The following is a 16,003-nucleotide window of genomic DNA, read 5'->3' on the forward strand; positions in this document are numbered from 1 at the left end:
TTCATTTTCCGCGGAGATACTTGGACCTTTTTTTTTTAATAATGTTCATGTATGATTGAATTTGCTGAACTATAATTTATCTCATTATTCAAAGATCGTAGATTGAACAAGTGTTTGCTTGATCTACCTTGAAAAATATAATTTGAGTGATTCAAATGATATTGTTAATTTTCCTTTGATTTTAAAATGTGTTCATCATGCTTGTATATATATATATATATATATATATATATATATATATATATATATATATATATATATATATATATATATATATATATATATATATATATATATATATATATATATTGACATATTAAATTTTCTTTGCAGATTATTGATGATTCAAGTGGTAATGGTGTAGACACCTACTTTTGTCCCCATTCCCGAAAGGGAAAGGTTCGATGATGAAAGCATAAATCTCCACTTGACAACGCATCTCCTATGAAATAAACGAATCTCGATTCCCCTTTTCATTTCACCCGAAACCTGCTATTTATAGAAACCTGCTATTTATGGAAACCTGCTAAAAATAGTAACTGCCGTAAAGGGTAGCTTCTAAAAGTAGCAAGTCATAAAAGATAGAAACCTGTCAGAATTAGGTGTTGCACTCCAACATAAATCCTAAATGAGATAGAAAACTGCGAGAATCCTATTCCTAATATGATTCGGAAATAAGAGTTACGTATTAATTAAAATCCTAACTAGCCTAGAGTTCGTAACGGGCCCAGACGCATTCCGTCATGAAATTGATCCGCACTAAAAGACTCGATTAAGTCTCAAACACTACGGATTTCACGAATCCGAATCTGACAAAGAAACGGCCCAAACAGCAATTTCAACGCCCAGCCCTGGGCGCTGAAATTGCCTGGATAATATTTTCAACGCCCAGAGCTGGGCGCCGAAATCTTTGACGCCCAGGCCTGGGCGCTGAAAATACTTGGGTACGTGTTTATTCCTAATTCTTTGTGGATTAGAACTCTGCAATTCTATCCTTCTACGAACTCTTCCCTATAAATAGACCCCTAAATTCGACGTGAAAGGAACACACACACAACACATAATTATATCCTGAGTATTGACTCCAACCCTTAGCCTAAGCCTCTCGCTGCGAAATTGTTCACGCGTTCTGTCGCAATCGATCCATAAATCGAACAGAACGTATCCTGTCCCATAATTGAGATTCGTTAAATAAAAAGGAGAAATAGCAAAGTCAAAGTGGTTAGTTTTCTGAGAACCGTGACGCACCTCTCAAGGGTGCGTCGTAATGTGTCCCTTTTCGATGATTTAACTGCTTTCCTCGCCCTTTTTATGAACTGTTAAACTAACCTAATCTGATTGTTCTATCACGCCTAACAAATATAATATTTTTGGGAAATCGGATTATCATGCTAGGTCCCTTAATGCTATTTAAATCAGATAATCACGATCGAATTAGTATTATATGTTGCATATTGCTAAAATCAATTCAAATTAGTTTAATAGTTAACGCATGTCCCTTCAATTATTTATGCTGAGCTAGTAAGGATATCCTGCCTCTGGAGTTATCGACGAGCGAATTACTCCTCTCGGTAGTTACAGTCCCCCGAACCCTCAATCTCTACCTTGCGGGTGTATGTTGAGAGATCCCCACACCAGGGATCACAAGGGAACCTACGGCCGTTGTGGTCAAACATAATTGCACTCCCTTTATGTCACGATAACCGGGTTTTGTCAGTTTTTCTCATTGTCGTTAAAAACTGAATGGCGACTCCTATATTACTAGTCAATTGGGTGTAAACTCACAGGAAATCCAATTACACTTGATTGAATAAAAAGAATCGTCACACCCACGAGGGACGAGGTCACGCATTAGCCTCGTGCTTTTTCGACCCCCTCACAGTGGCGACTCCACTGGGGATAGTGAAGGAAATACTCGTGCTTGTAGGTAATCAAAATAGACGAAGGGTGAAACGATCCTACCCCGCGTTTATTTCCCCATCAAGTTGGGACGACCTGAAAATCAGCATATTAATGTGAACGGGCAGAACCACATAACGAATCTCGGCTCCCTCGGGATTGGGACTAAGGATACCTTTTTCCGCCAATAGGGGGGTGCATACGCCGCGCGTGTTTCCCACTCGATACTTGTGCAGGTAGTACACCTATCCCGAACCCAATCGCTCGCTCATTAGGTCCCTCTCGCCTGCATGCCCCCTTGGTTTGCACTTGCGGGTTGGCCTCTTGAGCGAAATTCGTCTGTTGAAGACACTACCTCGACCGGGGCATGTGTTGGATCTACGATAGAAGCGGTACCAAGCCAGGAGCAAATAAACTACCCATAGAAGCCTATCATAAACTACGTGGCATATTTAATTTTCAAATCCATGTTTGTAATGTAATTATGTGTAGCGAAATATGTGATTATGTGCGACAAACTATCCTAGAAAACCAACGACCTTAAAAAATTGCCCAAACATTCATAGACTAATTTGCCAAAGAGTTATACCGAAACACGTGTTCCGCAAACCCGAATGATCGCCACAAAAATGAGCGACACTCGGGATGGCCTGTAACGAATCCTACAAACGCTGCCACGCGTAAAGGACGTTATAAGGCAAGCACGCATAACTAAAGTCGCAAAAACAAAAGTATACGCAAATAGAAAACGAGAACCAGCCAGGGACGCATTTTCAACGCCCCTGGTTGGGCGCCAAAATTTCTCACGCCCACTGCTGGGCGCTGAAGTTGCTGCCTGGCCTTTTGGTCAGGCACAACAGCCTCGGTGCCCGCGCATGAAAAAAATTTACGTAGCAAAAAAAAAACTTTTCATAAAAATTGCTACGAGGGCGTATGAAAAGGCACTCGATTCTAAAAGCGACTTGTAAAAAAATAAAATAACTCTTTGTGTCGTTGTTAGGCCTCCTATGACGACAATGTTCGGCTCCGAAACCGAGCACGCTAATTGAACGACCTTGAATGTCACATGGGCAAAGTATTCAAAAAATAATGTTCGAATAAAGTCTTCAAGAAAAAAATAAATGTTCAAATAAAAAATACATAAATCCGAGTCTAGACTAGGTTATGCCAAAGTACAATCTAAATCCTAAGTCTTAGTTGTCTTATCCATAGAATCGGTCCTAACGCTTGGTGTCGTTCTGCAAGTTAAAAGGTTAAACCATATTGAGTCTTCCTTTCTAACATTTAAATCAATAAGCGCCCATATGTAATTGTCATCCTTTGCTAAGAATCCACGGCCTCAATACTCTCTCTCACCAATAAAAATAATATATTATAGTATTTGCAAAATGGAAACAGTCACATTCTGAAAATCGTTCCCCCATAGTCGCACAACCCCCAAAGTGAGCCTAAGGTGTCAATACCATTAGCAAAAAATTAATAGCCTCAAGGCTTGTAATCACATTGGGTCACGACTATCATAGTCCTCTCGAGTCACTCGCTCCTTGAAATACTACTAAGTACGGACTAAAAGATTTTCCATGAATGCAACGTGACCAACCATAAAAATACCCAAATCGGCATACCATAAAGGCTACCATTGGGGTAAAGCAATACACAGTAAGAGAGAAGCCGCACTAATGATTCTAGTCTTGCAAAAATAAAAATTCGATCTCCCCAATTAACTACCTTGCCAACATTAAGCAAAATGGCACATGACAAATGAACACCCAAGGGCTAAAATCTAAAGTGTCAACCAACGAAAGTTATGGTCCAATTAGCCTAAAGTCTGAGAGTCGCTTGGTCAAGTATTATAGGCTTATGCCACGTCATTATTTTGAGTCTAGGCCACCTCCTTATATTCATACCCGAGCTATAATCAGAAAGATTAATGAAAGTTTGAGTCTAAATCACAACTTCCAATTAAATCCCGTGAAACTGGAATCTAAAAAGAAGCAAAAAATTATTTTCGATGTAATTTTTTCGTTAAATTTCAATAAGGTAAAAACAACATTTTTAGATCTACGCTATTTGCACATTTTAAGAAACGACTAAATACGCTTGTAAAGTAAGACAATTTAAAGGTCCACCCTAGGCCTGCTAAAATTAAAGGTCCATCCTAGGCCTACTAAAAATAAAGGCCCACTATAGGCCTACCAAACGAGGCTCACTCAGTCTCGCCTCGTGACTCAAAGACCATAACCATCTACCTTTTAGCTCAAATAAAAAATTTGGGGAGAAATCCCAAGCAAAAAGAAATACTTAAAAAGAAAGAAAAAAGGGAGAGCGAAAAGAGCAAGCCATGGAATACTTATCCCGTACCTCCCAAAGTGCAACATTTACCCAAGTAAACGAAGGAAAAGAATTGAGTCAACCAATCCAAATCATAAGATTCTACAATATCTACCCTTTCCAATCCTTATGCTCTTAGACGCCTTCGCTCTGGGGTCCCTGTTCAGCTCATTTAACCCATCCATGTTCTCATTGCCATAACCCAAGAAACCATTACCTCAACTCTTGTTTTTGAACTTGTTATCAACCGCAAACCACGCACGGCCATTGACACGTGCGTCATGCCCATCATTTCCAAAAGTCCAAACCTGCTCTTACACCACCATTAGCATAATGACCATATAACTGGTTTGGATACGTCCTGTTGATATACCCTTGAGCCGTCCCTATGCTACTCATTGGCCTCGATTGATGTAAACTCATGACACTAGCACGAGGCTACAAATTGTGAGTCCTAGCAGATGTAATCCTCATGCTTGACTAATAACTATACAAATTATCCTATCTCATTCAACCCATCTTTCAAGCCGTCTTGAGTCACAAATAAAAAAGGAAGACAAATGAAAAGTGCAAAAAATAATAAATAATAAAAAAGAAACTTTGCAAAGCGCCTCTAAAGTTAGTCTAAAAAGAAAAAGAAGCATTTAGCGCACCCAAAAAAAAAAAAAAGATCCGCCCAGAAATAATTTTCAGCGCCCACAGCCGGGCGCCGAAATCTTTAGCGCCCCAGCCTGGGCGTTGATTCTCTCTGCTCGCCAAATTTTGTCCAGAAGTGCTCGTCATTTTATCCGCACATGCACGGAAAAATAACGAACACTTGGAGGGGTACAACACGTATTCAGATATACGTACCACCAAAAAATACATGTACTCAAAAAAAAATATAAACACTAGTGGAAAAAGGGTCATTTGCATCGCACTTTTAAGCATATTTGCGTCGTACATCGTGCGTGGCAAAAGCTCTCGACGCAAATGACTAAAAGTCATTTGCGTCGCACATTTGTGCGACGCAAATAACCTTATTTGCGTCGCACAATTAGCAAAAGTGCGTTGCAAATAACTTTTCAACATGGTGCCTGAAAAGTCATTTGCAACGCACATTAGCTAAATGTGCGACGCAAATAAGGTTCATTTGCGTCGCACATTTAGCTAATGTGCGTTGCAAATGACTTTTCAGGCACCATGTTGAAAAGTTATTTGCAACGCACTTTTGCTAATTGTGCGACGCAAATGACTTTTAGGCGCAAAAAAAAAAAGTCATTTGCCACGCACAATAGCTTAATGTGCGACGCAAATGACAATTTTAGCGCCAAAAAATTAAGTCATTTGCCTCGCACATTGAGCTAACGTGCATTGCAAATGACTTATTTTTTTAAAAAAAAATATTCGTTTTTTAATATTAGTTGGAAATTCCGACATGATCGTCTTTGAAATTAGACGGTTCATTCCCAATACCGGGAATACATTTATAATTAATACCTGTCACAAAAGTTTACAACGTAATTAACGTTCCCAATAAAAGGCAATTAAATTCGTCATAGATCGATCAACCAACATGTTACAACAAACATAAAATTATTACAACAAAGGTACGTAGCTAGCTAGAGATCAAGTTCATATTACAAATTAAGCTAAAAATTCGACATTGTTCATGAAGTAATCTGCCCAAAAATCTTTCACCTCATTAATCTCCTCCGCTGAATAAGGCAATGTTCTTGAAAAATCCTAAAAAAGTGTAAATAATTCAATTTATCAACGATTGATCAATATAATAGTTTTGTGTACTTCAATTTATTATATAAAGTACGTAGTTTATGAGAACATACCTTAGTAAGATCTTGACTATTACCATGATTCATTATTATGTCGTACATAAAACGCATGACGTAGTAGCCACAATCTAGTGATCCCGGTTGTTGAGCACACTAAATGCATTAAAATAAATAACACAAGTAAAATTTCTATCACATTGTATGTTATAATTTTGAAAAACTTATTTCTTAGGTAAATAATAAACTAATTATATATATATATACCTGTGCTGGAATCCATGTTAATTTAGTTCCCTTAGATTGTCCACCTAGTCTCTTGTAACTCCGAAAAGCACTACACATTCGATAAAATATGCAATTATATATACTTTGTTTACACATGTAAATGCAAAGAATATTTTACATGTAAGTGCAATTATATACTTTGTTTACACATGTAAATGCAATTATATACGTAGTAGTCACATTTAAGGCTAATTGGGTCGTACGTTCTAGGTCATTTTTAGGCAAAAATGATGTTTTCGAACCCAACTTTGAACCAAAGAACCTAAGGAATGTTTTCAAACTTATTACACGTCTCATATGCATAGTTATAACTTTCTAAGGCCCTTTACAATCTATTATTTCACATTTAAGGCTAATTGGGTCGTCCTAGGTCATTTTTAGGCAAAAATGATGTTTTCGAACCCAACTTTGAACCAAAGAACCTAAGGAATGTTTTCAAACTTATTACACGTCTCATATGCATAGTTATAACTTTGTAAGGCCCTTTACAATCTATTATTTCACATTTAAGGCTATTTGGGTCGTCCTAGGTCATTTTTAGGCAAAAATGATGTTTTCGAACCCAACTTTGAACTAAAGAACCTAAGGAATGTTTTCAAACTTATTACACGTCTCATATGCATAGTTATAACTTTCTAAGGCCCTTTACAATCTATTATTTCACATTTAAGGCTATTTGGGTCGTCCTAGGTCATTTTTAGGCAAAAATGATGTTTTCGAACCCAACTTTGAACCAAAGAACCTAAGGAATGTTTTCAAACTTATTACACGTCTCATATGCATAGTTATAACTTTCTAAGTCCCTTTACAATCTATTATTTCACATTTAAGGCTAATTGGGTCGTCCTAGGTCATTTTTAGGCAAAAATGATGTTTTCGAACCCAACTTTGAACTAAAGAACGTAAGGCAAAAATTTTGGCAAAAATGGCATTTTCATATGCATACTTTACTTACTTGTTTAGTGGCTCCTTAATCATCAAATTTCTCTTCTTCTGTTGAGAATCAAATATGTAGACCTCACGTTTAGACAAGCAAAGAACTAAAAGCATCCAGTGACTCCTACATACAAACAATAAACGTATGTAGTTAGAAAAAAAAAAAGTTAAATTTATAACAATCAATTAAAAACGAAGTTCAAAGTAATTTTCATACTTTTCGTAGTATGGACATAAGATGAATGTCTTAGAACTAAGTGCACTCATGGACCTCGTCATGTACAATAGAATTCGATCTGCATCGGACTTTAACATGGTGGCCGAGATCATCTCCGGGCACATGAATCCAATACTATTGGGGTGACAATCATCGTGAAAACACAACTCACTCAAAGCCCTATAATATAGAGTGTAAGAACGTTAAGACAATCATAAAAATCAAATTTAGGGGCAAAATATGAATTTAGGTAACTCACGTAGCAAAAACTTGTATTATTGATATATTGAGCCATGCTCCCGAGAGAAGTTGATCGGTGTCTTCAACGGTGACACTAATTTCAAAGTCCTTTTCCATATTGAATGTCCTTTTAGTGCAATGTACCTTAACGTGCTCCCCTTCTTTTAATCCCAACATCATAGTTTTCATCACATTGCACTTACCACTCAAATTTTGCACTTTATAATTTTCAAGGAAATAGGTTTTTGATTTAGTGTTGGACGCTTTTGTTCCACTTCCCCCAACCACTATCTCTTTCCCTTTGTTCCCTTTCCCTTTAGGCTCTTTACTTGTAGGCTTGTTTACCTGAGGTATGATTTTCAAATAACGATATACATATTAGTGAGCATACATGGTATAATAGTTCTACTTCAAATTATCATGCATATGTTAGTTACCTCCTCATTCGTAAGCGACACCAAATGTTTTGGCCACTGAGTGAAGGTACCATGAGCTTGAGCAAGTTTCTTAATATATTGAGAAGGCACGGGGACGGGAGCTTCTTTGTACGCGGGCTCAAAATCATCAACGCTCACTTTCACGTTATCGGACGTGACGTCGTTGTGGTGATCAAGGAGCAACTCTGGACATATGGTACCATAGGCAACAAAGACTTTCTCCGAGCCTATGTTCAGGTATAGATGGCACGGGACAGGTTCCTTATTATTTATTTTGAACAATAACGCAAATACAATGTAACATGTTAGAAAAGTTCAATAGAATTAACTAGAAACAAAGTACTTGAAAAACACAAATTATCATACCGTAATGTCGGCAAATGGATCTAAACCCCCGGAACGACAACTACTATGAACATTTGCGTCTATCCTCATATGGCTTGGTATTTGGACACCAAGTTCTTTAGCAAATGTGATAAATTTCTCCATGACCATGGCATCCATCTTGGAGTTCATCTCTTGTATTGTCTCATCTTTGACCCTTTTGGTCACTCTTGCTTCCATTTCCTCCATCTCCGCATCTCCATACCGTCGAAAGCTACGCCGCTCTCCGGTCCCCCACACAGCTTTGATGCCTACTCCACCACCAAATGTTAGTGGTCTCCCTTCTTTAGTCTTACCAAGTGCACGAGATAAGACATCATCTCGTGCACTTTTGGGAACAAATTCCCCTTCATCTTGTTTCCTTTTCCATTCATCCTACATGAAATCAAATGGTTTTGAGAAAAGTTCAACACTTGGTTTCATATTTAAGAACATATATGAAATTAGAGGAATCACAACATTACGCAAAATTGTTAAATGAACTTACAATATTTTCTTTGACCTTTTGTGTGCCCTCATCCGGCAAGTAAGGATTTCCTTTCTCATCTGGTTTCGATCTTGCAAGAAGCCATAAACATGTCCTACTCGGCAAACTTGAAGAAATTGTAGACGCAGAGGAACCTTCAGATGACGAAGAAACTGAGGGAATGTACCCTTTTCTCTGCCATTCACTTGTCATTTCAGCATATGATTTCTGTCCCATATGATGAGGATATATGTTGAAAGATTGACTTTGTCTTGCTTTCTCACTTATTTCCTAATTTTAGGGGGGTAAAAGAAATTATTACAACAAAATAAAACTTAGATTATAACAAGACTTTAAATAAGAATAATTTTTATACCTCAGCTTCTTCGGAGGTACGTATCTTCACAAATTCCTTCCATATATCCTTAGTTATATAACTATACAAATCATATGGCATCTTTTCATCTTTTGGCCTTTTCCTTGTACCCCGAATCCAACCAGTCGTCAATCTTGATTTGAATTCCCTCCAACGCTTATCACAACTCTTTAAGACAACTTCTTTCTTAGTTTCATCTGTGATATGAAATTCTCTCTAAATGAAAGAAAAAGAAAAGGAACAAGAAAGTCTTTTAGCACATGAAAAAGACACGTAGATATGTACAACTGAATTTCCAAAATAAAACCGGTTACCTTGACGTCTTCCCACAAAGTGTCTTTTATTCCTTGTGAAACATCTTCCCAGGTTCTGATCAATATTGAAACCTTTGCGCGACTTATCTCGCCAATGTGATTCTTGTAATCCGTTGCCCATTTCCCTGTGGGTCGGTCCAAGTGATCCCATTCAATTTTTCTTGGAACCCCGGGCATGGATTTTATTCCTTTTGTAGGGCCTCTTGGCTTCTTTTTTTGCTTTTGGGGCACTTGATTTGGTGATTTGTTAGAAGGACCTGAATTTGCGTGTTGATCTTCATCCATGCCTGACGCTACTGCATTGGAAAATCATCAAAATTACATACCTTCAAAAGCAGGATTTTAAAATAAAAATAAAGTTCTGATCAGTTCTGTGCACTGATCTGCACAGCTCAGATCAGAACTGTGCAGATCAGTGCACAGAACTGATCAGCTCTGATCAGTTCTGTGCACTGATCTGCACAGCTCAGATCAGAACTGTGCAGATCAGTGCACAGAACTGATCAGAGCTGAGCTGTGCAGATCAGTGCACAGAACTGATCAGAGCTGACCAGTTCTGTGCACTGATCTGCACAGCTCAGATCAGAACTATGCAGATCAGTGCACAGAATTGATCAGTTCTGACCAGTTCTGTGCACTGATCTGCACAGTTCTAATCTGAGCTGTGCAGATCAGTGCATAGAACTGGTCAGTTCTGATCAGTTCTGTACAAATGCTGGGGAATGAATTTGAATATGCAAAATTTTGGTCCACAAACCCACCCAAAAACAGACTGTTCTTTAAAGATTAAGCAACAAAGAAAGCACAACCAAGCTCCTGAAATAACCTTCAGATACTAACAACCAGCAATTAGATGGTACACAGGAACTTAGCAGACACTTAAATCCAAATAAGATGTTTTTTTTCCGGGTTGGGAGGTAGTTTGGGAGTGCAAACATGGATGACATAATATCCAGCTCCATGAGCATAATATAGAGACCAGTTGCATAAGAATTCAAGGAGTATGGAAATTCCCTGAATAAAGAAGTATCAGGTGTAACCATCCATCATCCTTTGAACAACCACCACTATCCTAAAGCCTCGTACTAATCTATTATTCCACATTTAAGGGTAATTGGGTCGTTATAGTACATATTTAGGCAAAAATGACGTTTTCGAACCCAACTTTGAACCAAAGAACCTAAGGAATGTTTTCAAACTTATTACATGTCTCATATGCATAGTTATAACTTTCTAAGCCTCGTAATAATCTATTATTCCACATTTAAGGGTAATTGGGTCGTTATAGTACATATTTAGGCAAAAATGACATTTTCGAACCCAACTTTGAACCAAAGAACCTAAGGAATGTTTTCAAACTTATTACATGTCTCATATGCATAGTTATAACTTTCTAAGCCTCGTACTAATCTATTATTCCACATTTAAGGGTAATTGGGTCGTTATAGTACATATTTAGGCAAAAATGACATTTTCGAACCCAACTTTGAACCAAAGAACCTAAGGAATGTTTTCAAACTTATTACATGTCTCATATGCATAGTTATAACTTTCTAAGCCTCGTAATAATCTATTATTCCACATTTAAGGGTAATTGGGTCGTTATAGTACATATTTAGGCAAAAATGACATTTTTGAACCCAACTTTGAACCAAAGAACCTAAGGAATGTTTTCAAACTTATTACATGTCTCATATGCATAGTTATAACTTTCTAAGCCTCGTACTAATCTATTATTCCACATTTAAGGGTAATTGGGTCGTTATAGTACATATTTAGGCAAAAATGACACTTTCGAACCCAACTTTGAACCAAAGAACCTAAGGAATGTTTTCAAACTTATTACATGTCTCATATGCAAAGTTATAACTTTCTAAGCCTCGTAATAATCTATTATTCCACATTTAAGGGTAATTGGGTCGTTATAGTACATATTTAGGCAAAAATGACATTTTCGAACCCAACTTTGAACCAAAGAACCTAAGGAATGTTTTCAAACTTATTACATGTCTCATATGCATAGTTATAACTTTCTAAGCCTCGTACTAATCTATTATTCCACATTTAAGGGTAATTGGGTCGTTATAGTACATATTTAGGCAAAAATGACATTTTCGAACCCAACTTTGAACCAAAGAACCTAAGGAATGTTTTCAAACTTATTACATGTCTCATATGCATAGTTATAACTTTCTAAGCCTCGTACTAATCTATTATTCCACATTTAAGGGTAATTGGGTCGTTATAGTACATATTTAGGCAAAAATGACATTTTCGAAACCACTATTTTGCATCGTCGTTTTGTCATCTTGTCGCTTCGTGTAAAAAGAATAGCCATTGATGTCGTACCCCTCATAAGATATGACTTGACATTTAGGACCATATGCCAACCATCTCACCATGTCAGATACCTCATTAGGCGTGTCGGAAAATTGATCCATCACTCGACGCTTGAACCATGTGAGGAATGAACGATTATGCTCTTTTATCAGTTGAGGACCATTTTTTGAAGGATATTGCTCTCTAAGAAAGTTCATGTGCTCAGCCACGTATGGATGGACTTCACTAAGACTTTGCACCACAAACAGCTCAACCTTACACATCATTTCAGAACTGATTGATATCCTTTTCTTGCCAATTGTACCTTGACCCCCAAGTCTCCCATCATGTCTAGACTTTGGTACTCCGACTTCTTTCAAACGTGCCATATATTGAGAAACCCATGCAGCAACTTCCTCCGCGACGGTTCGTTGGACAATACTAGCTTCAGGTTTGGCCGGATTCATCACTCTATTTTTCAAGGTACCCATTTCCCGTTCAAAGGGATACATGTACCTCATACAAACTGGCCCACAAAGCTTAATTTCACGAACAAGATGAATAATCAAATGAGGCATCATGTCAAAGAATGATGGCGGAAAATACTTTTCAAACCGACACATGGTCTCAAGTACATCAGCCTGCAAATCATCCAGTATTGTTGGATTGATCACCTTGCTACAAATTGTGTTGAAAAAGAAACACAATCTTGTAATGGTATACCTCACTTGTGGCGGCAATATCCCTCGAATTGCAACCGGCAGCAATTGTTGCATCAACACGTGACAATCATGAGATTTCATTCCAACTAATTTCAAGTCAGACATGGACACAAGTCTACGAAAATTTGAAGAGTAACCGGCAGGGACCTTTAAGCCATGCAAAGACTCACAAAAGCTAACTTTCTCCTTTTTAGACAAGGTGAAACAAGCTGGGGGAAGGTACCAGCGTTTTCCCCTTTCTTGAGGTGCCAACTCGGAGCGACCCATAGCAGCCATATCTTGTCTAACTTTAGGCCCATCCTTCGTTTTCCCTTGCATATTCAACAATGTCCCAACAATGGCATCACAAACATTTTTCTCAATATGCATTACATCCAAACAATGCCTAACTTCCAAATCTCTCCAATATGGGAGATCCCAAAAGATAGACCTCTTCTTGTAACCACCACTTGGCTGACCTTTATAAGGCTTACCAAACTCTGTCTCAATGTCTTTAACCCGTTCATAAACCTCACACGCACATAAGGGGGCAGGAGCTTCTCTCATCTCCAATTCTCCATTAAAAGCTTCCTTCTCTTTTCGAAATGGATGATCTTCAGGAAGATACATCCGGTAATCCATGTACACATCTTCCCACAAAATTTTAGGCGCCTCGAGACCAAATCATCATGACAAACTGGACATGCCTTCTTTCCCTTTACAGAATACCCTGGCAAATTTCCATAAGCCGGGAAATCATTTATCGTACAAAAAATCATGGCACGTAAAGTGAAATTGGTTTTGGTGTATGCATCAAACATCAACACCCCTTCATCCCACAACAATTTCAAATCTTCAATGAGTGGCTCTAGATACACATCTATGTCATTTCCGGGTTGTTTAGGCCCAGAGATTAAGAGCGACAACATGATGTATCTACGCTTCATGCATAACCAAGGAGGCAAATTGTATATGGTGAGAAGAACCGGCCAAGTGCTATATTGGGTACTAAGTGTCCCAAATGGGTTCATTCCATCCGTGCAAAGACCAAGCCTGAGATTCAGAACTTCTTCCCTAAAGACCTTGTACTTTCGATCAATGTTCCTCCATTGTGGAGAATCAGCAGGATGCCTCATTAACCCATCTTTCTTCCTCCCCTCGGCATGCCACCTCAAGAGTTTTGCAGTTTTCTCTTCTGAGAAAAGGCGCTTAAATCTTGGTATAATTGGAAGATACCAAAGCACCTTAGCCGGAGAAGGTTTCTTCTTAGTTGATGTTGCATCATTCTCCACGATCTTGTAACGGGACAATCCGCATCTTGGACACTCATGCAGATTTGCATACTGCTTTCGATACAACACGCAATCATTTGGACACGCGTGTATCTTCTCATAATCCATACCCAAAGGACACATAAGCTTCTGGGCCTCATAGTTAGACCTTGGAAGTTTGTTTCCTTCAGGAAGATTACCAGACGTGGCCTCCAAAAACTGTGAAAAACTCTTGTTGGTCCAACCGTTTTCCACCTTTAAGTTGAAATATTCGATGACGGCACCAAGTACAGTTTGTGTAGAACCAGGATATAATGGTGTTGCGGAAGCTTTGATTATACTATCATACATATGGGGACGCTCAACGAAATGATGGTCTTCCACATCATGCATCATATCATCTATCCTATCTTTCTCCTCTTCTTCCTCACTTTCAACACCAATATCATCCTCAATTTCATTATCATCACCATTATCACAATGATTATGCTGACTCGAGCTCGGCATACTAGAACTTGCCCCATGATCTATGCTCTCACCATGCCATGTCCACGTCGTGTAGTTACCCTTAAAACCGCGACGAACTATGTGATCAACAATATCATCAATATCCCGATACCCCCTTGAATTATTGCAATCACAACAAGGACACAGAATTAAACTTGATTCATGTTCTGATTGATGTTTCAAGGCAACCTTAATGAACTCTTGAATCCCTTGTAAGAACCTTGTAGAAAATCGTTTACTACCATACATCCAACTCCGATCCATTTTCAACCACTAGACCAAATTTTGTCAAAGGTTAGAATATAAACTAGGCTATTCATATCATTATAAATCCAAAATTTTGTAGCAAACCCAAAACATGATTTCATATATCACCTAAATTCATTTCATACCCAAAACTTCATTTCATAACTTTTAATTCAACAAAACCTAACAACTAAAATTCAACAAAACCTAAATCCTAAAATGTACCCAATTAAAATTCAACTAAAATTCAACAAAACCTACAACTAAAATTCAACAAAACCTAAATCCTAAAATGTACCCAATTAAAATTCAACTAAAATTCAACAAAACCTACAACTAAAATTCAACAAAACCTAAATCCTAAAATGTACCCAATTAAAATTCAACTAAAATTCAACAAAACCTACAACTAAAATTCAACAAAACCTAAATCCTAAAATGTACCCAATTAAAATTCAACAAATAATATCAACCATTAAAATTCAATTATAATGCATAATTAAAATTCAATTATAATGTCCACAATTAAAATTAAAATGCACAATTAAAATTCAATAAATATCAAAATTAAAATTCAATACCTAAGAGAGGAGAGACTACAATGAACAAGGGCGGCTGAGTGGGCGGCGGCGTGAAGGAGTGAGTGGGCGGCGGCGTGAAGGAGTGAGTGGGCGGCAGCGTGGACGACTTCCTTGGCCGTGGGCGGCGGCTCTAAAAAGGGAGTACAGCAAGAAGGAGTGAAGCAGTGAAGTGCAGCGCAGTGAAGGGGCAGCGCAGTGAAGAAACGACGGAAGGCACGGAAGGCGGCAGTGAAGCAACGACGGCAGGGTGAAGCCGCCGGTGAGACTCTAGCAGTGTTGGTGTTTGGTTTCGTTTGGGAGTGAAGCAGTGTTGGTTGTTTGTCGAGCAAAACCTAAGTCAGAATGAAGCTTGAAAGCAATTAAGCGTGAGCGCGAATTCGAAAAAAAAAAAATCAAAACACATTTGCGTCGCAGCTTTATTAAACTGCGACGCAAATGACTCTAGGATGCCCCCCAGAGTCATTTGCGTCGCAGATTAGTAAATCTGCGACGCACTTGATTGAGTTAATTGCGTCGCAGTTTTACTAATCTGCGACGCAAATGACTCTGGGGGGCATCCTAGAGTCATTTGCGTCGCAGTTTAATAAAGCTGCGACGCAAATGACTAAATTTTATGCTAAAATTTGTCATTTGCGTCACATGTTCAGAATGGCGTGGCAAATGCGGGGATGCAAATAAGCCTTTTTCCACTAGTGAAAACAAAATTCTGGCTTACGGCAAG

General features: G+C 38.2%; 1 protein-coding gene across 1 annotated transcript; it reads right to left on the reverse strand.

The window, feature by feature from the left end:
• Window positions 1-5,671: 5,671 nt before the first annotated feature.
• On the reverse strand, window positions 5,672-15,676 carry LOC130468982 (uncharacterized). Its single transcript, XM_056838025.1, has 12 exons — window positions 15,283-15,676; window positions 9,658-9,953; window positions 9,344-9,559; window positions 8,989-9,258; window positions 8,484-8,876; window positions 8,118-8,378; window positions 7,700-8,025; window positions 7,441-7,620; window positions 7,243-7,347; window positions 6,267-6,336; window positions 6,057-6,155; window positions 5,672-5,955 (listed from the first exon to the last, which is right to left on the reverse strand). Exons 2-12 carry the CDS (start codon window positions 9,940-9,942, stop codon window positions 5,857-5,859), a joined length of 2,304 nt encoding a protein of 767 aa, XP_056694003.1. The 5' UTR covers window positions 9,943-9,953; window positions 15,283-15,676; the 3' UTR covers window positions 5,672-5,856.
• Window positions 15,677-16,003: the final 327 nt, after the last annotated feature.

This window comes from Spinacia oleracea, chromosome 3, assembly GCF_020520425.1.
Source record: "Spinacia oleracea cultivar Varoflay chromosome 3, BTI_SOV_V1, whole genome shotgun sequence".
NCBI lineage: Eukaryota > Viridiplantae > Streptophyta > Magnoliopsida > Caryophyllales > Amaranthaceae > Spinacia > Spinacia oleracea.